The sequence below is a fragment of the Chlamydotis macqueenii genome, chromosome 6 (genome assembly GCF_036417535.1).
Source record: "Chlamydotis macqueenii isolate bChlMac1 chromosome 6, bChlMac1.mat, whole genome shotgun sequence".
Taxonomy (NCBI): Eukaryota; Metazoa; Chordata; class Aves; order Otidiformes; family Otididae; genus Chlamydotis; species Chlamydotis macqueenii.
Window position 1 is genome coordinate 24,235,702 of NC_141561.1, and position 24,651 is coordinate 24,260,352.

The window sequence follows — 24,651 nt, forward strand, 5'->3', positions numbered from 1 at the left end:
CAGACAATAACACATACCTCTGGCCAGGAGAAGTCGATAGCACTATTTTTGTCATAAGCATTTGTCACTGAGGACTTGTCCTCTCCTGGCGCGTGGTCAAGGCAGGTGTCCAAAAAGCCGGTCCCTCGCCCAGCCCGGGGAAGGAGCCCGGGGTATAGAGCCAGGCGTGTGCCCCCGCCGCCCGGGTTGCGCGGAGGGGAGGGAGCCTGTGCCCTTTTCCGCACACGCTCGCCAAGTTCCAACATCCAGGCACATTTCGTGATTATGCTTTCCCTCTCTCCTTCAATGGCTCCTCCTGTTACTCCCGATACATCAATACGGTTCTGTATATTATACCACCGCTAGTCGTTAAGGTAAGAATGGAGAGGAAAGGCAGAGTCAATAGCAGACCCCACTCACTGTACAGTACAGTAAATAGGGACCTCTCGGTGCAGAGCCACACCGCTTCCAACGGCCATGTTTGTTAGCCCTTTCCCCTGATTCTTTTTCTTTTTCTTTTTCTTTTTTTTTTTCCTTCCTTCCCCCAAGCCTAGAGACCAAAATAATCTTGCTAGGAACAGTCATAACAGGCAGAATTTCAAAGTGCAAGGAAGATGATAAGAATAGATTTCTACAAGTCCTGACCACGTGATTTGCGAAATAATTAATTCAGCACGTCCCTTAAGAAACACGGAGTCGTCATTAATCTGCCAAGCAAAGGACTCTATCAGACTTGAAAACTGAAGAGATCCCAAGAATATAATATACAAAGGGCGCAGTCCCTCTCTCTGCACACCTAGCGCTTTGGTAGCTGCCGAAAAAAAAGAGACACCCGGTACGTAAATATTTTTTACTTTTATTCCTTCTTATTTAAGCCTTAATGAACTCAGCTGTCAAAGACGTGACAAATAGGGCACGCTGCTTCCTGATTTCCAGCTCGGCAGCGGCCAGGAGCCGGACCAGGCGCAAACGGTGACCTTTGCTTCCCAGGGAGCGGGGGGAAGAGGGCGAGCGCGGAGCAACGCGGAGCCCCGCGGAGCCCCGCGGTGGAGGCAGGCTAACCGCCCGCCCGCCCCCCGGGGCTGGCCGCGGCCGCTTGCGCGGGGCTGCGCGGAGCGGCGCGAAAGGAAGGAAGAAACAATGGGGCTGGCGGGGCTGCCGCTGCCCGGCCCCACCGGCGGGGAAAGGCCCGCAGCCCCTTTGCCAGCGGGGTCGTAAATTTTGCCGGGGGTCTTTGACAGCCGGGCTGCAGGGGCTGTAGCCCCCCTTCCCCCCTCGCCGCCCACACAAAGCCCAGCCCCATTCCCCGGCCCCGTCGGCCGGCGTGGGGCCGCGGAAGAGCCCGGGCGCACCCGGCCCCTGAAGGGGGGACGCCGCCGTTAGAGCCCCCCGATCGATAGCCTGGGCGAGGGGGAAGCCAGGTTTGGGGTTTCGTACAAAGCCCCTCTCCGTAAACTCCGCGGAATACGGACTGAGGTTTCGCCGTGAAACCCCAGAGTCAGCTGGAAATACTTTCTGCAAACAGGATATTCTTTATTATCCCTTGCTGGAGTAATTTCTAAAAAACCCTAGATTGTAGCTTTTTATTACTTCCGTTTCGGTGGCAGGACAGAGACAAAGTTTCCTATGTTATGAATTATACATTCAAACAATAACACATTAATTCAATTATTCAAAGATGACAAATGTTTATGTGCTTTGGTAGTGACCAAGGAATAGATTTGCTACTTCAGGAGAACTCCTACGTTTTTATCAATGAAGTTTTATGTTAGCCTGTTGGCCCGGAAAAGAAACCAAACTCCACCAAGCCACGCAGTAAAATGGACCCGAACATAAATCGCAGCCCTTTCATAACAGCGTTTATTCCCGCATATAGCCCGGGCTATTTTATCAGTTTGACAATTGCCGGAGTTGTTGTTATAAATCATCATAAGTAATTCCTGAAAGGGTGCGAGGCTGCTGGGGGGCGGGCGGGGACTGTAAATCTTTCTGTTTTATTGCTCTATGAACATATGCTCCGATTGAAGAAGTCTTAGATCCTTTACTGGAGACAAATTCACGCAAAGCTGGAGTCCCACCAGCCAAAGGATTAACATTTCCTTAAGACTTTTTCAGTCCCCTTTACGATGTCTTATTTAGGGTGGCGGTGGCGAAGGTGCTCCTTTCTTTCAGCCGTCCTCCATTTTCACGTTAAATGTAGTCTTTTTTTTTTTTTTTTTTTTTTTTTTTCCTTCCCCAAGCCGTAGACTCTGAAAAGAAAACCGAGAGCTGTGGGATTTTTTTTTTTTTTTCCCAGAGGTTTCCAAGCTGCCCTCCAAAAAGGCGTTTGCTTCCGAATCTTCCTCGCGTCTTTGCTCCACCAGTGCCCAACTTTTCCCTCGCACTTTTGTGTAGGAAGCCCAAGACCTCTCCGTCATCCAAAATGTCTAAACAGCGGCCAGAGTTGTGTTCGGCTTTGTGTATGTGTACACAAGCACGCAGGACACGCTGTGCGTGTAGGGGTTGCTGTGTGTACACACGGACACGCGAGCGCGGGGGGTTCTGCAAAACCGCCCGGACGTCGAAATATATGGTTGACAGAAAAGGATATAAAGAACCGTTACCTCTTACTTGAGGCGAGGTTTAAGTGCATAATTTCGAAGAAATATAGTATTATAAATCCGAAGCCGTACACAATAATTTACACTGAACTTATGTTTCCATCACTGGACTCCAATCTTTTTATAACTGGTTTGCAAAGTCAGGAAAAGCAATGTAATTTAGATAAATGTTACAATGCACTTACGGTTAGTATTGCAAGGTAATACATTACTGTCACATCCCCGTGCTTTGGATGGTAATGAAATCACAGCAGATGTTAGATTAGGTGTGGTGTATTTATAGCTACAGATATGTTAGAAAAATCAAACGGAGGAGCTATTTTTTTTTTTTTTGGCGAACTGGAATTGTTGGGGAGCTTTGTGGGCACACATGACGGATACACATCGAGTCTGCTCTATGTCTCTTCATACACACAGAGAGAAGAGGCAGGCTGAGGGCAGACACACACACGCACAAATGTCATCAGGGTTTGGTGGTTGTTGTTTTTTTTTTGTTGTTTTTTTTTTTTTCCCCAAGGCTTCTTTAGCCTCCAGACAGGGGTAGTCCCCGCTGCCCCGCATCTTCCCGGTACGGAGAAGGAGAAAACAAAGATGCGAGCACGCCGGTGAGCCCCAGCGCCTTGCAGCGCTGCTGCGGAGCTGCCCCCGGCTGCAGCCGGCCCCAAATACCTCCTCGTTCTCCGCCGGGAATTTCGGTGCCCTGGGATCACCCCGCGGAATTCACCTTTTTCCCGGCTCCGCTGGCCCCGCGGGGCGTGTAAGTGCGGGCGCCGCCGGCGCGGAGCTCCGTTGGAGGCGAGTGGGCTCGGCGGGGCGGGCGGGCCGGCTGGTGCTCGGAGCGCGGGGGGCGGCCGGTGCCGCGGGATCCGCAGGGAGCGCGCCCGCCGTGGCCCCGGCGAGCTGCTCCGGCCATCACGTGGGCCGATGTGCCTGGGTTTTAAGGCAGTGCCTGTATTTCTGATTATAGAGGGGGTTCTCCAGCTCGCTCCCCAAATTCATCAATGGCCGCACGGTTTAAAACCAAAACAAAACACGAGCGGGCCAATTGTTGCCTTTGGTTCCAGGAGGCTGATGGCTAAAGGGCTGTGTGTTGTTTTTTTTTTTTTTTTTTTTTTTTAAGCCAAACAAATTCCAATTTCCACTCGCTCTCTATTATTGGTAGTTGAGCCTGAGCCTGTTTTCGTTCTATCGGGAATTCTGGTGTATGGAAATGTCTGTAAAACCGCAAGACCAGGTTTAGGAGAGTATTGTCTGCAGACAAAGGGTGAAGGATATATTCTAAGAACTGCAAGCGCAAATCCTGAAAAGTGAGGAGCCCAGGTTTATGATAAATTGACACACAGGTAAGCAACTGCATGACAAAATGGGACCTTTAACCACAGGGGCTGCATTATCGCCTTTACTCATCTGGAATTTGTTTGCCATCTCTGCCCACAGCGGCTGCAAATGCATGGAGTGGTCTCCACCGCCTTGAACTGCATCTTTAAGCTGCATCTTCTTTTTATTATGCTCTTTAAATGAAAAAAAAAGTGGACTCCTTCCCAAAGGGTAGGGGACGACGTTTATCCCTATGCTATTCCCAGTTTGTGGTGGTTTCAGGAAAGGAGTTACAAACAAGCCAAGAAACGAGGGAGAGACAACTTTGCTGGATGCTCCCATTGCCAAAGTAAGATTGAGCATCCCGTTAGCGCGTTGCCGTGGGTAGCCGGGCAGGGGGTAGCCGTGTTGGTTTGTAAAGGGCCGTTTAAAACAGGCTCATCGCTAAAGTAACCCCTACATAGAAGGGTCTCTCAAATATTCCTGCCAAGTGCTCTCTCGTGCCTCTTCCCTGGCCGTGCACTCGTGCTCCTCAGTGGCTGCTATTTTCCTCCCCTAGTTGTTTTAGCCCTGATTTTACCGGTACGCTCATGCCTTCGAGTTACACACGCTGTTTGATATTAATCTACCGAGAAGTTTCTCGCCCCGCGTTTGTGCGGTTTGATCAATAAGGCGGTGGGAAGGCGCCTGGGGCGGGGGGGAGACGGGTGCCCCTGGGCGGACTGAGGGGGTGGAAGGGGCCGCGCACCCATTTGCAGCTCTGCTCCTTCCCGCAAACCAGCTTGGTTCTCCCAGGAGCGCCCGTTTCCACCAGCTGGTGGCCTGCCCGGAGCCCAGCCGAGCCCTCGGCTGCGTTTGCCAGAGACCCCCCGCGTAAAGCCTGGCTTTGCGCTGGTGAGCAGGAGCGGGTGGAGGGCTGCTCCGGGTGCTCCGCGGGACAGGGAGGCAAGGGGATGGGGAGAAAGTTGGGGTGGTAGATCTTTTTTTTCTACTTTTTCTTTCGTGTTACTCTACTCGATCAGACGTTAAAGGCAGTGAACATTTTTCTTAGCTGTATGCCTCCAAGCTCCTGGCCTGCCAAGTTAGTCAGCTGAATCCAATTACTGCAAGCAGCATTTCATTTGGCTCGATGGAAGCACTCACTTATAACTTCACCTAAAATTTCAATAATACCTATATTGGGCCCATGCCTGGATAATTCTAAAGATTTCCCGGGGTTTAGCTGTGGTGGCCTTTCCTCCAAGGTGGGCTCTGCAGAAGCAGTGCTGGGAGCTGAGCATGACCCCACCGTGCCGAGACTCCCCTCTCAGCAGCGCAAACTTGGGGTGGCGGGGCTGTCTCTGTGGCCACAGAAATCTCGGCGTTTCGCCAAGCTCCCGCGAAGTAAAGCCTGTCTAGAGCAAGAAGGCTGTCGCTTGTGAGGCTGAGGAGCTGCTTCGGAAAGGAATGAGAAGTCGATAATTAATTAGGCACAAAATGAAAACTTACCGTGTTAATCAACAGCGGCTAACAATGACTCGGTTTGCAATACTGTGATCTCTTCGCTCAGGGGCTAAGGTGCAACCCAACTTACGTTGCCTTCATACACCCTGTAAAGTGCTATTTCTAATGAACTGTCTTTAAAAAAAAAAAAAAAAAAAAAGAAAAAAAAAACCCGCTTAAAGTTGACGTACGCCCACGTGAATACATTATATAAGACATTACTGGGACAGGCCTGGGCCGAGGACCTGAGCGAGCATCATGTGTAATCATGAAGCTCCACTTCCCTAACTCCAGTTTGCCAGCATAAATTAAGGCGATTTAGAAGGGGAACGTTGCATCCTACTGGGTTTAGGTAGGGAGAGAGAAGACTTGGTGGAAAGTTGTAAGGTCTGTTGGTGTTGTGAGATATTGGAGGCGCTTCCGTTGGTTGTTCATTAAGTGGTGAGTTATTGCTATATAAGCCAAAGGTCATTTCAAAGGCTTATGGTGGCTAGATATCGTCTTTATAATGACCTGGGCTTCTTTGGGGGGGATTCTCTGGCACTCTTAAGTTCTTAAAGTCCCGAGTTGACAAGTTACACAGCCAAACGCAAAACGCTCATTTCGAGCCGCAAATACTTGCGGCTTATTTTCAGCGCTGGGGTTTCTTCGCTTATCTTTGTCTCTGTCGAACCGGGGGCTGGAGGGAGGAAGGGAGAGACCCGACCTAGCTCTGATCCCGCGGAGCGCTCCGCGGGCCGTCAGCGCGGGAGGCGGGAGCGGTGGCCGTGATCGACGGGGGTAACGGCAGCTTCGCTGCAGTGGCCGTCCCGTCCCCCCGTGCACTCCTTCTCCGCGCCTCGGCCCAGGCTGGGCGCAGGGAGAGGCAGGCGCGGCGCCGCGGCTGGTGCGCGGGGCCCGGCGGAGCGGCTGCGGCAGGCCGCCCTGCCCGGGCCCAACTCGCAGCCGGAGTATTTCGCTCGCTTCTTTGTTCCCCGCCTTTCTCAAAGCGCTATTAACAAATGAAGAGAAGCATCTGCCCTTTGTCTGGCAAAAGATCCGACGCAGACGGAGGGACACGGTGAGGGGCTGCCGACGAGAGGTGCATTTATTAACAAAGTCCTAAGGAAGAAAGTCCAAAACAAAGCAGTTTCCGCTGAGAGTTCTCACTTCTGTTGCAGGTCCGTGCCCAAGGATTATCCAAAGGAATCTGAAGACCCTCCCCACACAGTTAAAGTCACAAATCAAGAAAAAACATAAGTGTGGTGAGTTCTATGAATTTCCTTTTCCACCCGTCTCTCGCTGCCCCAGCGCAGGGAGCAAAGCCCGGGCCCTACCGCCGCCCAAGCAAACAGTAGCCCGCGGAAAGTCCCGCGGAAAGCTCCGCAGTCAGAGGGAGCCGAGCCCCTTGGCTAAGGAACAGCCAAGCCCTGGATCCAGCCGGGGGGAACGGGTGGCTCCCCGGGTTGTGGGGCGGGGGGGCGTAGCTGGTTTAAGAGGCTCCACGGCGGCCACCGCTCCATGCCGGAGCCAGCCCCTCTGCCCCGTCGCTCCTCTATCCGCGGGCCCCCCTGGGTGCTCTCAGCTGCCCCTAAAAGGCGAGACCTCCCCCACGCCTCGCCCAGGCGCAGTCCCGGCGGTGGGTGCCCGGCCGCCCGCCCCCCGCCCGGGCAGAGGGTCCACGGGACAGGGGTTCCCCGCGGCCCGGCGCGGCGGCCGGGTCCGGCGGCGGTTCCAGCCTTCCCTTATATACGGGGCTGGCCCGAGCCGGCGGCCGGGAAACGCGCCGAGCGGGGGATGCCTCTGCCGGGCTCCCTCCTACGCGCCGGCTGCTTTGCACTTCTGAAAGTGCCGGGGCTTGGGAAGTGTTTTCCTTTTCATTCCTGGCCGGAGCGCTCACTGCCACGGCGCTGGCAGTCATAAATTTTGTTACAAACCGCAGTGACAGGTGCATTCATATGCACCCTGAGAGCTCCGGCTGCTTTAATAACCGCTCCGCCGGCCGCTCTCACCGCCTCTTATTTATTCGGTATCATATTAGATATTGATCCCCGGCAGAATTAAGTGTAGTGGAAGTTTTAGTAGAGAGCTGCTTAATATGGAAGTGTCGGGAGGAAGCGGTCTGCAGTGCCGGGTTGGTGTCCACGTGGGCCGGCGGCGCTCCATGCACACGCGTGGGCTCCCGATTTCTTCCCGGGCAGAGCCCTGAGAGGGTCGGTAACCTCCAAAAGCGCTGGAACCCGTGGCGGGACAAAGAGCCCCATTATCGCGCATAACGCCTAACAGGTCAGGCAAGGCTAGCCTTTCTGGCGAGGAGGAAGGGAAATCTGAAACACAGGCACGGATACTTTGCGGTTTCCTACCCTCGGTGCCTCCGAGCCCACCTCCCACGGCTCGGCCTCACCATTTGGATGTCACTTCTTCTTTTTTTTTTTTTTTTTTTTCCCTCCTGAAGGCTGTTTCTGGCCAAACCACCAAGTGTTGAGCCCTTGCTTTGGTGTTACCTATAAAAACATCACCCCGGGCCTCGCACTCGTGGAAAATCAAAACCTGGAAAGGTCCCTCCCTCGCCCTCTCCCTCTTTCTTTTTCTCTCTTTCGCTCTCTTTTTAAGATCTAAAGATGAGCCACCAAACAGTTGAGCATTGTCCATGTGATTTATGGCCCATAGCCTCCTTTTTAGGTTCAAGCAGAGTTCACAAGCAGTTGGTATTTCAGAAAAGAAATAAGGCTTTTAACAGCTTAACAGCAATATTCTTTCTTAAGATTCTGCGTATTCTTTTGGGAACTATATTTTACAAGGCACATAAAAGCCCGCGCTTAAGGCAGTGTTGTGCTAACAAAAGTCCTCAGTCCCGACTGTTCCAAAAAATGTGGATGACAGAAGTGGAAAACGAGTGAAAGAGTTATTTTGCCCAGAAATACTTTCAAGACTCGTTAAGATTATCACAGCGTATTAAAACTCATCTGCATCGTCACCGTCCATTTCCATAGACATTTTTTTTTTTTAACTAAAAATTTACAGGAGAGGAAAATAGCTCTTTTCCCATTTCCATCAGCTTCGCAGATCACCCCGAGCTTTTGTTCAGGGAAGAAAAGGACCCCGGCGGTTTGTGACAGGGGATAAACCGCCGAGAGCGGCCGCGGCCGGCAGCTCGCTGAGGTTATTCCGAGTTAGACGGCCGTGCCTCCCGGTGAATTTGAAGGAGCAGAGTGGCGGTACTTGGCGGTACCAACTGCTGCAGGAGAAAGAGCAGTATCCTGGTAATATCGCTTAAGGCTGGAGGATGGTAATAATCGGACACCGTTCAAAAATGTCTAGCTGCTCTTCTTCGGTATGCTAATAGGCTTAAACTCCAAAGAAATACAATGAACTTTTAAGATACGTTGAATTACAGACTTATACTATTAGGCAAAGTATGTGCTAATTTACAAAATTACTAAAAATGTCAGAGAAAACCCCTCTCCGACAACAAAAATAAGAACAGGGAATATTAAAAGGTCGCAACAGAATTGCAGAAGGGTTTCCATCTTGCAAGAGGTGGAGAGCAGTTTGGGGTGCGGCAAGATAACAGCCCCCTGCCCGAAGGGGAGCCGGGCTGCCCGTGTGCTTTCGGTCTGAGCAGCCTGATCGGGTAGGCAGGGGGGTGAGGGGGGAGCGCCAGGAGTTTGCAGGAAAGAGAAGAGAACCCCCTAAAAATGATCTCCAGTGTCTCAGGTTCTTTCTACTCGGGACAAATAAAAGGGACGAGAAACGTCGGGTGAGGGAATTTAATTCATCACAGAATTAAAATAGGGGAGCTGACCTGCGACTTCTTTTATAGTGCAAAGTGGGGGGAGTGAATGGCGCCGGTTATACTTTAACTCCGGAGGAATCTGGGGGAAGAAGGAGGCCGGGTTTACAAAGGGGACGGGATTTTTTCTGCCGCTGCCCGGCCGCAGCCCGGGGTCAATCCATCATGTCAGCCCTGCGCGGCCGTGCGCACGCGTGGCGGGTGGGCCAGGGGCGCCGCGGGGCTCTCGGCCGAAATACATTCCCCAAAATGCCTCAAAAAAGGGGCCTCTGGGAGGCCAATGTGTCCCTCTTCCCTCCAGCACCACCGCTTTCGGGTGGCTCCTTCCCTGCTGTCCCCGGGTCCTTCCCCGGTGTGCCTTACTCTCTCCCTGGTGACTCTGCTCCTTTTCTGGTGTCCCCTGCTCCTTCACTTGTGTTCCTTGGTCCTTCTTTGGTGTCCCCTGCACTTTCTTTATGCTCTCTGGTTCTTCTCTGATGTTCCTTGGTCCTTTCTTGACGTCCCCTGCTCCTTCCTTGATGTCTCCTGGTCCTTCCCTGGTGTCTCCTGGTCTATCCCTGGTGCCTCCACTCGGAGCCCACTGCCCCTGGGCCCACCCGAGGCTGGGGGAGCTGGGATGCAGGGGGTGCCAGGGCCGACCCAGCTTCCTCCAGCCAGTGCCCCCCCACTGAAGGTCTCTTTTGTGTCCCCACTGTCCCCCTCCCCAGGTGGCTGCGAGTGGCCCGGGCCGACGACGTGAGGGCGGCGGTCAATGTTATTTGAGCGGGGGCTGCCGGCCTCGGCGATCGCAGAGCGGAGGATGCAGAAAGCTGCGTATTACGACAACGCGGGGCTCTTCGGGGGCTACACCTACAGCAAGGCCGACGCCTACCCCTACGGCGCGGCCCACCAGCCCTATGGCCAGGCCGGCCTGGACGGCGAGTACCCCGGCTCCGCCTGCTCCGTCCAGGGCTCGGCGCCTGGCCGCGGCCCGGCCCACAAGGGCAGCGAGCTGAGCGGCAGCTGCATGCGGACGGGTGGGGGTGGCCCCGGGGGCAGCCAGCCCCCGGGTATCGGCGAGCAGCAGCCCCCGGCGCTGCCGCCCTCCTCCCCGCCCAACCCCCCTCCCAGCGCGCCCCCTCCGAAGAAAGCCAAGGGAGGCCCTAACTCTTCGGGCTCGGCCACCGCCACCCTCAGCAAGCAGATATTCCCCTGGATGAAGGAGTCCCGGCAGAACTCCAAGCAGAAAAGCACCTGCGCCCCCTCAGGTAGCCCGACATCCTACCCCCCTCCACCCCCTGTCCTGGCCCAGTGCCCGCCCGGGGAACCAGGCTGAGTCAGACTGAGCCCCCCGACCCTGCGCCTTGTCCTCTAGTCCTCCAGCTGCCACCACCCCCACCCCGCTCCCAGCCCCGCCGGGCGCTGCAGCTGGGGCATGCTGGGGGGTCCCGCCCTGCTCCCCCCGCCCGCCCAGTGGCGGCAGGCGCGGCCCCGACGGGTCCCGACAGCGGGTCTGCCGGGGGCCCTTGAGAGAGAGGCAGCTGCGGGAGGGGGGTGGGGTGGGATATGTCGGGTGGGAGGCCGCCCCCTGGGCCCGCTCCCCGGGCGCCGTCAGAGCGGGAGGGCGCTGCGGGGCTCCGGAGGACCCGGTGGGGGCTTTCTGGGAGGGGGAACCAACGGCTGTCCGTGCCTGTTCCCCGCAGGAGAGAGCTGCGAGGACAAGAGCCCCCCCGGCCCGGCCTCCAAGCGGGTGCGCACAGCCTACACCAGCGCGCAGCTGGTGGAGCTGGAGAAGGAGTTCCACTTCAACCGGTACCTGTGCCGGCCGCGCCGGGTGGAGATGGCCAACCTGCTCAACCTGACCGAGCGGCAAATCAAGATCTGGTTCCAGAACCGCCGGATGAAGTACAAAAAGGACCAGAAAGCCAAAGGCATCATGCACTCCCCCGTCGGACAGTCCCCGGACCGCAGCCCCCCCCTGAGCGGCCCGAACCACGTCGGGTACTCCAGCCAGCTCCCCAGCGTCAGCAGCCTCGGCTACGACGCGCCCTCGCCCACCTCCTTTGCCAAACCCCAGCAGAACATGTACGGGCTGGCCGCCTACACGGCGCCGCTCAGCAGCTGCCTGCCGCCGCAGAAGCGCTACGCGGGCGCGGAGTACGACCCCCACCCCATGCAGAGCGGTGGGGGCGGCAGCGGCGGAAGCTTCGGCAACGCCGGCCTGCAGGGCAGCCCCGTCTACGTCGGGGGCAACTTCGTGGACTCGATGCCGGCCTCGGGCCCCATGTTCAACCTGGGGCACCTGCCGCACCCCTCCTCCGCCAGCGTGGACTACAGCTGCGCCGCCCAGATCCCCGGCACCCACCACCACGGACCGTGCGACCCCCATCCCACCTACACGGACCTCTCCTCCCACCACACCTCTCAGGGACGGATGCAGGAGGCCCCCAAGCTCACGCATCTGTAGCGGGGGCGGCGGCCGGCGGGGCCCGCTCCCCTCTCTATTACCTCACTTTTCTGGCGGGACAGTCGCGCCGCGCTCCCGAGTGCCGACCGTGTTAGTGGACGTGTCTCCCCCAGCAGCTCCCTCCGCTCTCCGCAGCCCCGAGGGCACGGCCGCCAGCAGCAGCCTTTCTTCTCCAGCTGCGGTGAGCGTGGCAGGGCAGCGCACTGCAACCCGAGGGCCCCCCGGCCCGCCGTGCCCGCAGGTAAGCCGCAGAGATGCCGTGGCGTGAGCAGCGCGGCCCTTCGAGGTGCTTGGGACCCGCCGGGAGCGGCGGGGACTCGCCCGCGCCTGAGCTCGTTCCAGAGAAGTTTAGTTACGGATTCTTCCGTAGCGCATGGATCGCATCGGACTAAACGATACGTATTTATTATTTTAAGCGAGAACTTTTTTTTTTTTTTATATCACCGATTATTTATCCTCGTCTTAATGTATTTATGTGGGTATTCGTAGAGTTTCTTCACCGATACTTTGGGAGAGCGAATCAGGTCCGTGGTGACTTTGCATTTCACCTACTTAGTATGTTCGGTCTGAGCTAGTTGAGAGAGTAGTCTTGAACAGTTGTACCAGTGGCTGGTGTTTGTAGTTTATGTAAGGATTAATTAAGACAGCAAGACGTAAGTCATTACTAGAGTAAAACAAACTGTGACATCACACAAAGAGCCGTTACACTTTTGAAAAAAAAAAATTATCGAAAGTATTTTTAAAGTATTTATTTCTGAGCGGCTGGCCCCTCCCGAGCCCCTCGCTGGCCCGGCTGGGCCGAGGGGGCCGCTCCCAGGAGGCGATCTGCAAAGGGGGCTTTGGCCGTCCTGCTGCAGATCGGCTCCGGCACACAAAAACCTCGGTGAGGTTAACGTTTATTTATTGACTGGGTATCTATCGCACATTATTATTATTATTATTATTGTTATTATTATTATTTCGGTGGCTATTCTCTTTTCTTTCTTTCTTTTTTTTTTTTAAATTACATTCTGGCTATCTGAAATAGGAAAGAAATTAGAAGCTTATAACGCAAACAAAAAATTAGAAACCCTCTGATAGTGCTAATTTCATTAGGGTCTCCATAGCAATCTGCGCAGCAGCTGCCGCCTCCTTTGTTATTTATACTGTTGTCTTTATACTAACCATAAATCAATTTTTTAGACATCTTTGGAAGCCCGGGCTTTTGCTCTTGTTTTTCATAAAAATAAACTATGAGAGAAAATTGACAATCAGATGGACACAGCCGAGGGGAAGCCTGGCGAGGACGGTCCGGTCCCTTCTGCCCGCGGTGGAGCGGCACTGCCGCCTCTCCCTGCCACCAACGGGACAGCTAACACGGGGAAGAAATAAAAAAAAAAAAAATTAAAAGAGAGGAAAAAAAGGAGAAAAAAAAAAAAAGAACGATGTTCTGAACCCTCGTGTTTCCTCCTCTGTAGTAAAACGGCTGTGTTGAATCCCTCACTGGATTTACAGAGATACTTCTTTTGTAAACGTTGTTATTAAAGTCTCTTCCTAAGGGTACATGTCGCTCCGAGAAGACTATTCTTACCTGTTTCTAGAAGTGTCGAGTTAAAGATTAATCCGAACTTCTGTATCCCCCCCCAAACCGTGACACTTCCCAGTTTGACAAACACTGTAGCTTCTACTCCATCCTCTAATGACAGGACCTGGCATTCCTATTGTGAGAAATATTTTAACTCCTCCAATTCTGCTCAACACAGACAAGTTTTCTTTCTTTCTTTTCTTCTTCTTTTCCTTCTCCTCCCTACTTTCTTCCTTTCCCCCTGGTATTTGTGTTTGGCTGGACAGTGACGATTCAAAATATTGCTTAGGGTTTTATTTTCCCCTCTGTGCGATTTTAACAATGTTGTGTTACGTTGAGAAGTGTATCTTTTGTTAAATTTCACTTTTACCCAAGCAAATTTGGATATATGTGTTGTAGATCTGTAAACAAAACAGAACAGAATAAACTACTTTGTTCGGAGACATATTTTAACCATGTTGAGCCTTAAAATTGTTTTCTGTGGAAGTTTTCACACAAGTTGTGTCTTAGAAGCTCCATCCAGGAGTAAACAAAACATGCAAACAATGCAAAAAGCAAAGCTAAACACCACTTGGGAATTATACTTCTATAATATTCCGTAAATATATATATATGTGTGTATTTCCAAAACTTTCTGTAATCAATGTACCCACGACTGAAATTGTCCACGTAGGTTTTTTGTGTGTTCTTGAAAACACAATGCATTTCGCATCACCTGCTTCTGCCTGTGAAACAGCAAGGCACCACCATTTCTTCAGGGCCATCCCTGCTCTAACCCCATGTGCTTTTCCCAGGTGTTTTCCACCTTCATGCTCTGTAGGCTGTTCTTCAAACAGTGTCTGCTCTGACTTACACTATTAGTCCTTCATTACATCTGTTGAGAAAGAAAAGGCCATTTATAGATGGCCCTTTCCCAGATCTGAGGAAGAAGGGGGTTTCAGAGGAACCCTGACCACAAACACGGTGTTACGGAGGCACACTGCCCTGAATTATTTTCGTATTGCAGAAAGATGCGCTTTACAGACTTGGTTTCCACTGGGAGAGGAGGAGGAGGAGCATGTGCGAGGGGAAATCTTGTAAATAAATTCACTTTCTTCTCCGTGGCTCTGGCAGAGGCGTCTCGTTTGTAATGCGACAGAAGTCCGTGATGATAACCTAATTATTAGAAGTAATGCTACTTTAGCAAGACCGCTGGCATTTTTACAATGTTTGTACAAGCATCAGCAATCTAGAGGAGAGAGACACTTTGGCACAAGCCAGACTTTTTCTTGGCCCATCATTTAAAATGCATAAATTATAAACAACTCCCTTTCACACTCAGTAGGAACTCAGCTCCTTTGCAACGGCATCTGATGTGCTGAACTCTGGTCACCCATTTAAAACACAGCTCCTCAGCCAAGGCCAGCCCTCGGTGCTCCCAGCCTCGCCTTTCTTTGCAAATAGGAGCCATAGCACCCCTTCCCTTCTTCTCTGCTCCCTCCATCTGCTCCAGACCCATAACAGGGTCACTGAGACAGGGCCTCTAAATGCCAGCAGTGCTGCAGCGGTGATTTGGATGGGGAGCTGCCAACAGCACCAGCTGATAGGCATCAGGGGTGCACCGAGCTCCAGGGAGGCCATACAGGTTCTCTTCAGATTAGTGGGTTTTGGATCTCCACTTGTTGGTCTGGCACTTGCAGTAACCCATCTTTTAATGGGCCTGTAGCAGCTTCCCCGCTGCGAAAAGGAGATGGACCTTTGTGTTAGCTAGGTGCAGTCAGCGCAGGGCTGAGCTGCCCCTTTGCACCTTCTTTCTTTTGAGGGGCGTCTCATCCATATCCCTCTGTCTAGGACCTGGTGAGCAGCACCTGGGCAGGGGAACCTAGGCAGACACAACCAGAGGCTTCCAGGGATGCCACCGTCTTGCAGGTGCCACTTGTGTGGGGCTGGAAAAGCAAAGTCAAATGCCTCCTGCTCCATTAGCAAGTGCTCCCTGGGCAGAGGGCTGCAGCCCCCCAGCCCTGGTCCCTGGGAAGGCTGGGGAGGGACTCTGGGGCACCCCACGTGGCTGCCACCATGGGACCATGCCTGGGTCACTCGGGGGCTGCAGGCGACGAAGAGGAGGCAGCTGGCTGCACACCCAGCAGGAAAGGACAGGCAGGGAGGAGGCTGGCTAAGAAAGAGGGAGCCCACCAGCACCAACTAGAAGCCCCCTGACTTTCTTGGGGACCAGCTGGGTCACTGGAGCTCCATGGCAAGAGGTATGAAGGCAGGATCCACCACTGGGGTCTCTGCGCCCCTCCAGCCCCATGGGAAGCCCTATGAAACAGCTTGCAGAGAGGTCCAGGCACAGAAGGGAAGAAAGAGAGTAAAGGGGATGGGGCTGCTGGGCTACCACTGGGAGGGTGCCTCACTGACAGCTGTCGGCTGGGGAGGGAGGGAAGGAGCTGCGGGTTGCGATGCCATCCTTCTACGTGCCAGCCTGCCGTGTGTGCCCAGCGGCTGCACACAATGGTAGCCCGGCCAAGGCGCAGCGTGCTACACAGTGGAGAGGCCCAGGCGTCCGGCACGGCCACCGTAGATCTGCTTGGGAACAAAAGCTGGAGCCAGACGGGCAGCACAAAGGGGCTGGTGCTGTGGGGGCAGTTAGGGCTGTGGTGGTTGGCTGGGTGCCACGTGATGGTATATATTGATGAACTGGCTATTTCTGCTTTTAAAAGGCATGAGACGGGCTGGACCAGAGCTCTGTTGGCCACAGTCATTTTCCAGGGACTGAGCGTCAGGTTAATCCCTGAACAGGCAACGGCTCTCCATTCCTGTGTGGCAGTGGCAGTGGGTATGCGGTGGTCCTCGCTGGGAGCGGGGCTGGTGGGGGAGGGAGGGGGCTGGCTCTATTAAGGGTCATCAATCACATGATGAGCACTTTTCACTCAACAGCGGTTCCTCCTACTTCTGCTCTGGCCTGAGCCAGCTGGGACTCGACCAGACACCCCTGCCAACAAAAACACAGTGCAGTCCTGGAGCCCCAGAGCCATGGAGTAATGTGGCAGGACAGGATCGAGCCCCTTTGGTCACAAAGGCTGAGATGCAAAACGGGACGGAGCGAGGTGTCTGTGTCTGCACATACCCAAACCTCTGCAGATGCTGCTCTGGAGCAGAGGTGGGCATTTGTCTCCACCTTTAGAGCCCAGGGTCCCAGAGCTCCCTGAACTCCTCTGGGATGAACCCTAGCAAGGCTCAGTTGCGATGACCATAAGCACAAAGCTGAATGAAATTAGCATGGGATATATACCAGGCAGGATGGAAGTCCTCCGGGTAAAAATACTCCTGAATGTACAATTTGAACACTTGGGTTCATTTTTTCTTTATTTGCTGATGTGCAGTTTTTCTTGCAACAGCAGAAGTTTTGGGAGAGGGTAGACAACCCCATGCTGAGTGAGGTGTGTAGCCTTGATCTTTCTTCCAAGGAACCTGGGCGACCTTTTAGGATCTTTGGGAGCAAGAAGGACTAGGTGAGGCTGAAATCTTGGCTTCAAACCCTTTGACATCTCTGTTTTGCACACAGTATGGCTTACCTTGATACCTTTTGGTTACCGACGTGTAATTTTTCCTTCCTACTAAATTCACATCCACAGGATAGGAAACGGGGCATTACATGGCACAGGGGCCTGTGTGGAATCACTCTTCCCAGGAAATCCTTACAGAAAACAGGAGAGGCTTTCCTCTTATCTGTGTTCATGCAGAGGATCTTTGTAATTAATCCCACGTACTGGGAGAGCAGAGGTCCCTGTCCCAGGCCTGGTGAAACTGCCCCAGTGGTTAGCAGGGAAATACCAATGGCAGAAGGAAACACACCTTCCTCAGGAAGAGCATGAAGTGCCCTGCCCACCTGGAAGGGCTGTACTTGTGCCGGAGCTGAGCCTGGCTCCCCCCGAGCGGCAGGACTATTCCCCTTCTTTGCCCTGAGGTCTCTGTACATCCCTGGATTTATTCACACTTTACAAAATAAACTCCCCAGAGCTTCTCCTCCTTCTTCTTTGATAGCTTTCCTCCCAAGGGCCTTTAATGGTTTGCTTGTGTTAACAGGGCCACTGCTTAAATCCCCTGTGCTGCTCACCCCTCTGTGGGATGCCCACCCAACACCCTGGCTGTCTCCACACCGTGGATGCACATCCTTGTGCACCGCTGGGAACCAGCTCACCCCGGCTGGCAAGTGTTGTGACAGCAGAGGGGCAAGGACAAAGTCATGCTTGAACCAGACCTTCTGCATCACTTTCATGAGGGCTGGAGAGGGATCTGTTGAATCTCCAGTGTGTTAGTCATTGTGACAAGCACAGAGAGTGGCGGCTTGCTCCAGAGAAGAAAGGCAACACACCCCAACCTCAAAGTGGTCCCTGTGGCTCAGGGCTGCCATTGCCTTCACCACAGGCGCAGCTCAGGCAGCCTCCCCAGGGCACCGCTGGTAAGGGTCTGTACCCAACAGGGCTTGGGGCTTTTTGGCTGGGCTTGTTCCTTCATCACGTCTTAATTTCACAGTGGCTGTCTCAGGCTTTGCTGTGGCCCACACATTTCCAGAAGTGTGGTGGCTCAGGGGCTAGTTTGGTCCATTGTTCTCGCAGAGGTTTCTGCCCCAGCAGCTCCCCTTGTTTGTACCATCACTGCCCTGCTCACACAGACGTCCCTAAACCTCCCAGCCATTCTCAAATTGCCTTTGACAGCATCGTGTTCCTCACACTCTTCTTTTTAACCCACTTTTCTTTTTCCTCTTTTGACTTTCAGGGACTCTTTCCCATTAGACCTCTTCCAAAAAGACAGCTGCAGTGGCTCAACTTCATGTCACTGGGACTTAGATATTTCTGAGCACTGTGAAATTCAAGAGCATAGAAAATTGCACCCCCCTCAAAAGCCAGAGCAGCAAGAGAGGCTTTGCCTGTGTTTAGCCACCGATTTCTGCTTTCCTCATCCTTGATCAGTCCTGCAAAAACAAACAGGTAACAAACAAGAAAGTTTGTGACAGAATCCAGCTGGGTGAATGGAAAGAGCGTATGTTGCTATGACCACGGACAGCTCTTCTAGCTTTTAAAACACAGCTTTAAGTGTAATTAAACCAGTTGTGTTCTGCAAACAGAAGACTCGCGTAAAGCAGCAGCCCTCCCCCAGAGCCAGTGCTGTTTGCTTCACTGCGGGCAGGAGTTTTTACAGCAAGGGAGACTGAAGAGCACAGGTGCTCTCCTGTGTGGACAGCCTTTCTCTGGTAAAGAGAAAGCCTGGTGTTCCCAGGCTTCTGTTTTGTCAGAAGACATTTTCCAAACTGCTCTGATTGCCATGGGTGTGCTGAGCAAGTTTTTATCATCCAGAATTTAACTCTTTAACCCCTCCCTCAAAATGTAGGTTTCCTGACAAGGTGTATTCGATTTAAACTGTTCTAATTCATACCTGCATCCTCTGCAAATGGAAATGTAGGTGATACCCCATTATTAGTGCAGCAGGGTAGCACAGCTCAGACCAGTGAACACGACTGTGTCTGGAGAACACCTAACTTCAGGTCCCTGCCCTTACAGCAACTGGTCTGTCTGTAGACTCCGAGTCCTAATTACGCTAAAGCAGTAATCTGTATAGCCAGCCTTGCTCTGTTGCTTTATAGCGGATGGGCTGGATGGGCTGAGGAGCAAGTGGGGATGATAGAAGGCCACGTCACTGGTCAGAGCCCTTGTGCAGGGAAGTGCTCCTGTGTCTGGGCTTGTGTCTGCCTGTCCCAGGGATGTGTCCTCTCGGCCTATGCAGGAAAGAAAACCAGGCCTGCTCTGAACCGTCAGCTGGGCGTAATGGTGGGGCAGCTGGGGCTGAGCCACAGAGCACAAGTCTCTATGTGAAAGAGTTGAGGCTGAGTCAGTGAAATGTGTCTCCCCACCTGTGTCTCTTCCCTGCCACCAGTCCACCCCTCTGAAATCCATGAAAGACCCAGTGGGATTCTCCTTCTCTCAGGATCCTGGTTGTGCTTGGGTGGTTAGCACCATGTCGGATCCTTGCAAAATTTGTGGCCTCTTCCTGACCACAGCAAGCAGCCCTTTGGACAGGAGCTTGTAGAGCTCTTTGGGCTGTTGAGTGGAAGGTACTCCATGATGGATGAAGGCATTTCAATTTCATGCTTTTATTCAGAAATAAAATATTTTTTTTTATAAGCTACCATCCTCGCATTTCCCAGGTCAGTCCACATCCACCTCCTAAGACTCAGAAGGTTACATGTCTAATTCGAAGCGGCATGATGTAGCCCTTTCTTCGTGCTCCTTGTCTGTCCAGTCCCAGGTCACCAAAGCCCACGCATGCTCTGCCCAGCACACCCTTTTGCTCTTCTGACCTTCACTGACATGTGGTTGTCAGTTGACAAGTTGGATGAAACCCATCACTATCCAAATCAAGCACATATGCAGCTCAAACTGGATGGTCAAGTGCCACTTGGAGCCATTTAGGGAAAGACAATCACTTTTGGAGTCAGGTGTCAGATCCTCCACGCTTGTTCCTGTTCCCTGCCATTTCAGGGGGATGAAAAGCAAGAGAGAGTTGGAGGGTTTGGCCGGGCAGTGTAACCTGCTGCACTCTCCGACAGCTGCAGATGCTCAGGAAACAACGGCAAATCGCCGAGGGAAAAATGAAAGCCCATTAACGGGCTGAGCCCGGGGATTCACTTTCGAGAGGCTGCAGAGCACTTACGTGACGGAGCGAGGCCGTTAAGAGCCGCGAGGTGCAGCACCCCCCTCCCGGGTGCGGACAGCTTGGGGGTGCCCGCGCAGCCCGCCGCGCCCCCGGCTGCTCCCTCGGGCTGCATGGGCTCCCGTGGGGGCCGCCGGGGGCCTGGCCGGCAGCGGGGCGAGCGGAGGGACCAGAGGTGCCCTGGGACGGGAGCTCGGCCCACCCACCCTCCGAAATCCCGGCGAGCGGCTGCCAGCTGCGGGGCGGCTCCGGCCAGTCCGCACCGAGCGGCCCTGTCCTGGGACGGGGTGTCCCGGGAAGGCTCGGGGAGACGGCCCACCCGCAGCTCCGCGCCAGCCCAGGGCAGCCGAGCGTGGGCAGGGGAGCCGGCCGCGCCCGGGACCCTCGGTGCGGGCTCCCCCTCGCCAGGCTCCCATTGGCCTGGGGGCGGGACGTGCCGCCCCGCTCCCGGCCCTATATTAGGGCAATATTGCCCTGGCGGGGCGCGGGTCAGGTGTGGGGAGTGGTGCTGCTTTGCGGGTTATGGACCTGGGGTACTTCCCCCTCGCCCTCCCGCCGGCGCTGTGCCGTGGAGCCCCGCAGCCCCCCTACACTCGGGGGGTGGACGGCGCCCTCCTGGCGCTGGGCACCGCGGCCAGCGCCGCGCTCCCCCCCGCACCTGCCTGCGCGGGGCCGGTGGGGTACGCGACCGCTCCCCACGCAGCACCGGACTCCGGCTACCGGCCGCCCCGCCGAGCCGGGCCGCCGGGCTACGCCACGTCCATCGTCCCCGGGAGCGGCTGCCCGCCGCCGGCGGAGCCCGGCCCCCCCTGCCCCGGCGCGGGCGGCGGGGGGCTGCGGCGCCTCTCGTCCTGCCCCGGTGCCGCCTCCGCGCCCGGCTCCCCGGCCCCCGCGACGGCCTCGGCGGCGCCCCGCACCTTCGAGTGGATGCGAGCGAAGCGGAGCCCGCCCGGGAGAAGTGAGTGGGGCGGCGGGGCGCGGGCGGGGGCTGCTCCCATCCCGGCTCCCCTCTGCCCTGACCCCCGCCCCCGCTGAAGCGCGGTGTTTTTTTTTTTTCTCTGCGTTGCAGGCGGCGCGGCGCCCTGCGGGGGGGAAGCTCCCGCCTGCCCCGCACGCACCAGCTTCAGCACCCGGCAGCTGACGGAGCTGGAGAAGGAGTTCCACTTCAGCCGGTACCTGTCGCGGGCCCGCCGCCTCGAGGTGGCCCGCTCCCTGCGCCTCCGCGACGCCCAGGTGAAGGTCTGGTTCCAGAACCGTCGCATGAAGCAGAAGAAGCGGGAGCGGGAGGCGCTGGCCGTCCCCGCCGCCGCGCCCACGGGTGCCCCGGGCCGCCCCGCATGAGGCCCCCGCCGCCCCCCACGGAGGAGCCTACCGGCGACGTCGGGGCTGGGCTGGAAGCTGCCGCCGGCGGGGCACCCGGGTTTCGTTTCACGTGGGACAGCGGCGATGTACCTCCGCTTGTTTTTTTTTTTTTTTTTTTTTCCCTATTGCAACTTATTTGCAGTTTTATTTCTGAGGATTCAGGGAAAGCTGCTGCAGCTCAGTTTGGGGCTGGGCCGAGGCAGCGCGCTGGCGCGGCTGGGAGCTGACGGGACTGCCGCTTCTCCGGGGAGAGGGGCTCTGCCAGCCCCCCGAGATCTGCGGGGCCGTGGGTGCAAGGCGGGGGCTACCCCCAGCTCCCGACCCCTTCTTCCTTTTATATTTAAAAAGATAGATTGACGGGGTAACGAGAGGGTTGGTGTCTGCTCGAGGCCGTTGGGAGGGGGGCAGAGGTCATGCAGGAGATGGGGAGAAACCCCCAGAAGGCAGAGCAGAGGGGAGCAAGGAAAACTTCCTCTCACGGGAAGGGGCAGGGATGGCTCACCGCTACCAATATGCGCCCATGATCCCCTTTGGAAAAAAAGTGCCCTTGTCTTCTGCCCTACCCTTCGCAACATTGCTGCAAAAGAAGAGGCTATTTAATGCTTGTATTTATTCCTTATTAGTTCCAGTTCCTTTTCCTGATGTGGCTGATTTAGTCCCAAATCTATTTAGTAACCATGCGGGAAGGTTTTAAAAGAAATGAAGTCTTAGGAGAAAGGCTCCCTCCCACTGAAACTGTGAGGGTGCTGGGATTTTCCTTGCAGAGCACAGATTTGCAGGGCTGGGGGCTGCCCGGGACAGGGTAGCACCCGGTCTGCTGGCTCCCAGCGCCTCTTGTGTGTACCTGGGTAAGGACAGGACAACATGAATCCTCCTACAGCGTCTAGGGCCAGACTCTCAGATCGTCCAGCTCTCCCAGGCTTCATCGTACCTTATGGTTAAAGAAATGCATCGTAATATATCACTTTTCAACAAATCTTACCATGTGCAAAACCTCAAGAGCTGTTGAAGTGCAGAAGGACGTTTGGGTTTGGCCACAGACTTCTGACAGCAAAAGACCAAGAAGATTCCTGGGTCTTTTACTTGGAGTACTTGTTCAGAATGAGTGACAATGACTGATTACCTCACACAAGTGCAAAATTCACCAGTGAACCTCACTTCTCCCGATTTCATCTTTCCTGGAGGTAAAATAACAGTATCAAAGGGGACAAAGGAGCTCTCTTCCTGCATCTGGCATGTGACTAGGAAAGCATAACAGCAATGCAGAGAGTGAGGACTTCTGGATTTACAGGAATGTAGTCTTATTTATTGATGGCACAAAACTATTTTGGACAACTTTCCCTTTGCTCTGGATTTCACCTGGGTACTGGATTTTGGGGTGAAGAACAAATCATAGCACAAGGGCAGATGGATCTCAGGGGACCTTGTGAACACTGGGTCCCTGACTGGAAGTCAGCCCCAGACACCAGCAGCTGCTGGTTTTTGCTGGATGTTTGCTGGGCAAAAGAAACACAGAGAGAAGATGATGTCTCGGGTCAGAAAGTCAGCAGTGTAGGGAACACGTGTTCTCTGTAATACCTTCCTTTCCCCAAGGTGCCCTCTGCATACAGGCTTTCTCATTAAGACTTCTGTTCTGCCGAGGGGCTGGGCAGCCACCGCTGATGGCTGCTTCAGCTGAGGCTCCCAGGTGGGAGCCCTAGGAAAAGGCGTGCTTCCGAAGCTGGGCAGGCACCCTGGGATGATACTGCGGCAGCAGGCCCATGGCTGAGCAGGGGCAGGAGGCCTTTTTGGCAAGGAAACGGGTGCCCCCGCAGCGAGCATCTGAGGGAGGGGACCTCCCAACACAGAAGTGTTGGGTTACACATCCCGACTGTACCTGGAAACTACAATAAAGCTAGAGGCTCGCAGTTGTGCGTGCACACAGGGATGTTTTTGTTCTGTATATGGTGTTATGGTTCACGTCCCGCCAGCTGAATACTACATGGGTTATCACGGAAAACTTCTCAGGACCAAAGTACTCATGTGAAACTAGTTGCAAGCAAAATATGTTGTTTGCAGTTCCTTATTAAAGTAATGACACCAACAAGCGTTTATACCGCAGGCTCATCATTCATTAAAAAATAGGAAATAATATTTCTGCCACCTGTTTTTGAGAAGATGCTATTTAAAGCAGAATAAAGCAAAATCTGTTAAAGTTCATGAAAATTCAAGTAAATCAAATTTGTTTTGCAAGCTGAATATTAAAGGCAGGTCACTACTAACCAACTCTTTTCAGCTGCTATTAAGGTACATTTTTACCAAGTGTCCTGTTAGTACTCCTTGTTTTTTTTTTTTTTTTTTTTTTTAAATAAGCGTAGACATGTAGCCAGAAAAATGCATCTTTCTAAGAGCATATGGTTCACATATGAACTTTAGAAAACAGCTGTGTTTTCAGTTGCCTCCAAATTTGTCACATGTCTATAGGGTCGCTGGTTTGTCAGCCTTTTATTTTCCTAATGATTTGGACATTTGTGCTAGGCACTTCAGGCCAGAGGAACGTTTTCCACACTGCTGGCATGTTCCTGTGCTACCAACATGGAAAGAAAGATTCTCATTGATTTCAGTGGTGCTGGATTAGGCCGTTAGAGCACACTAAGTCTTTTATAATGAATGTTTTCATGCCGTATATTTTCCTGAATAAATAAATACTTGTGCTGGCCTTGTAGCAGTGCACAGTTCTGTATCCATCAAAGTGACACAGCCTGAATATATAGAGATTTACTTGCAAATTAAGATGAAACCTTACAACTTTTTTATGGCAGTCTGAATCAATTTACTGGTATGAACACAACTATATTCTGTCTTAAGAACCAGTACTTAGCATTAAGTGTGATTTCTGCTCACATGACAGGGCTAGTTTAATAGGATCTTTCTTCACAAACAGTTTCAGCTGTATGAGGATTAGATATTGCTCCTTTGCACCATTCTGTCAGCAAGATACCCAGAGGAAGGAGATAATGCAAGTCACGTGCCAGTTCCTGAATAATTAAATAAAAATGCCTGTGATATACATGGGTGCACACATGAGACAAATAAATGATAGATAAGGTCTAAGATTCACTCATTTAACATTAATCCCAAGAGTTGTGTCTCACACATGTTCAATTTGATGCCTAAGTGTTGGAAACAGGTTTGAGGTTAGGCAGAGAGAGGCAAGAGCACCGGCTGCAGTTCTCACTGCAATTGGAACAAAATGTTCCAGACTTGCCTCAGTATACGCACCATCATATAATTTATCACAAATTATGAAAATACTATTTCCTGGCCTTATCTTCCCTCAAAGTCATTAGAAACCACAGAAAGACCATTCTATTTCAGTCATATATTAGTTTTTGCCTACTGACTATTGCTCAAAAGGCCACAGGCTGCAAAGGGATATGAACAAAATAATTTTTTTATA

General features: G+C 53.5%; 2 protein-coding genes across 2 annotated transcripts in view; both read left to right on the plus strand.

The window, feature by feature from the left end:
* HOXD3 (homeobox D3) overlaps positions 1–13,897 on the plus strand; it is a 30,838-nt gene extending 16,941 nt beyond the window's left edge. Inside the window, exons 2-4 of the mRNA XM_086750800.1 lie at positions 6,539–6,622; positions 9,858–10,397; positions 10,833–13,897. Coding sequence (XP_086606926.1) covers positions 9,902–10,397; positions 10,833–11,596 — 1,260 coding nt within the window. The 5' untranslated portion in view covers positions 6,539–6,622; positions 9,858–9,901 and the 3' untranslated portion in view covers positions 11,597–13,897. The remainder of the gene's footprint in view (positions 1–6,538; positions 6,623–9,857; positions 10,398–10,832) is intronic.
* Positions 13,898–20,372: 6,475 nt separating this feature from the next.
* On the plus strand, positions 20,373–21,191 carry HOXD1 (homeobox D1). The gene is made up of 2 exons (XM_086751530.1): positions 20,373–20,808; positions 20,920–21,191. The coding sequence occupies exons 1-2, from the start codon at positions 20,373–20,375 to the stop codon at positions 21,189–21,191; spliced, it is 708 nt and encodes a 235-aa protein (XP_086607656.1).
* The last annotated feature ends 3,460 nt before the right edge of the window (positions 21,192–24,651 follow it).

Coding starts and splice junctions, on each gene's coding strand:
- HOXD1 (XM_086751530.1), top strand. CDS start 20,373: ATGGACCTGGGGTACTTCCCCCTCGCCCTCCCGCCGGCGCTGTGCCGT. Junction 20,809..20,919: donor GCGGAGCCCGCCCGGGAGAA/GTGAGTGGGGCG, acceptor TCTGCGTTGCAG/GCGGCGCGGCGCCCTGCGGG.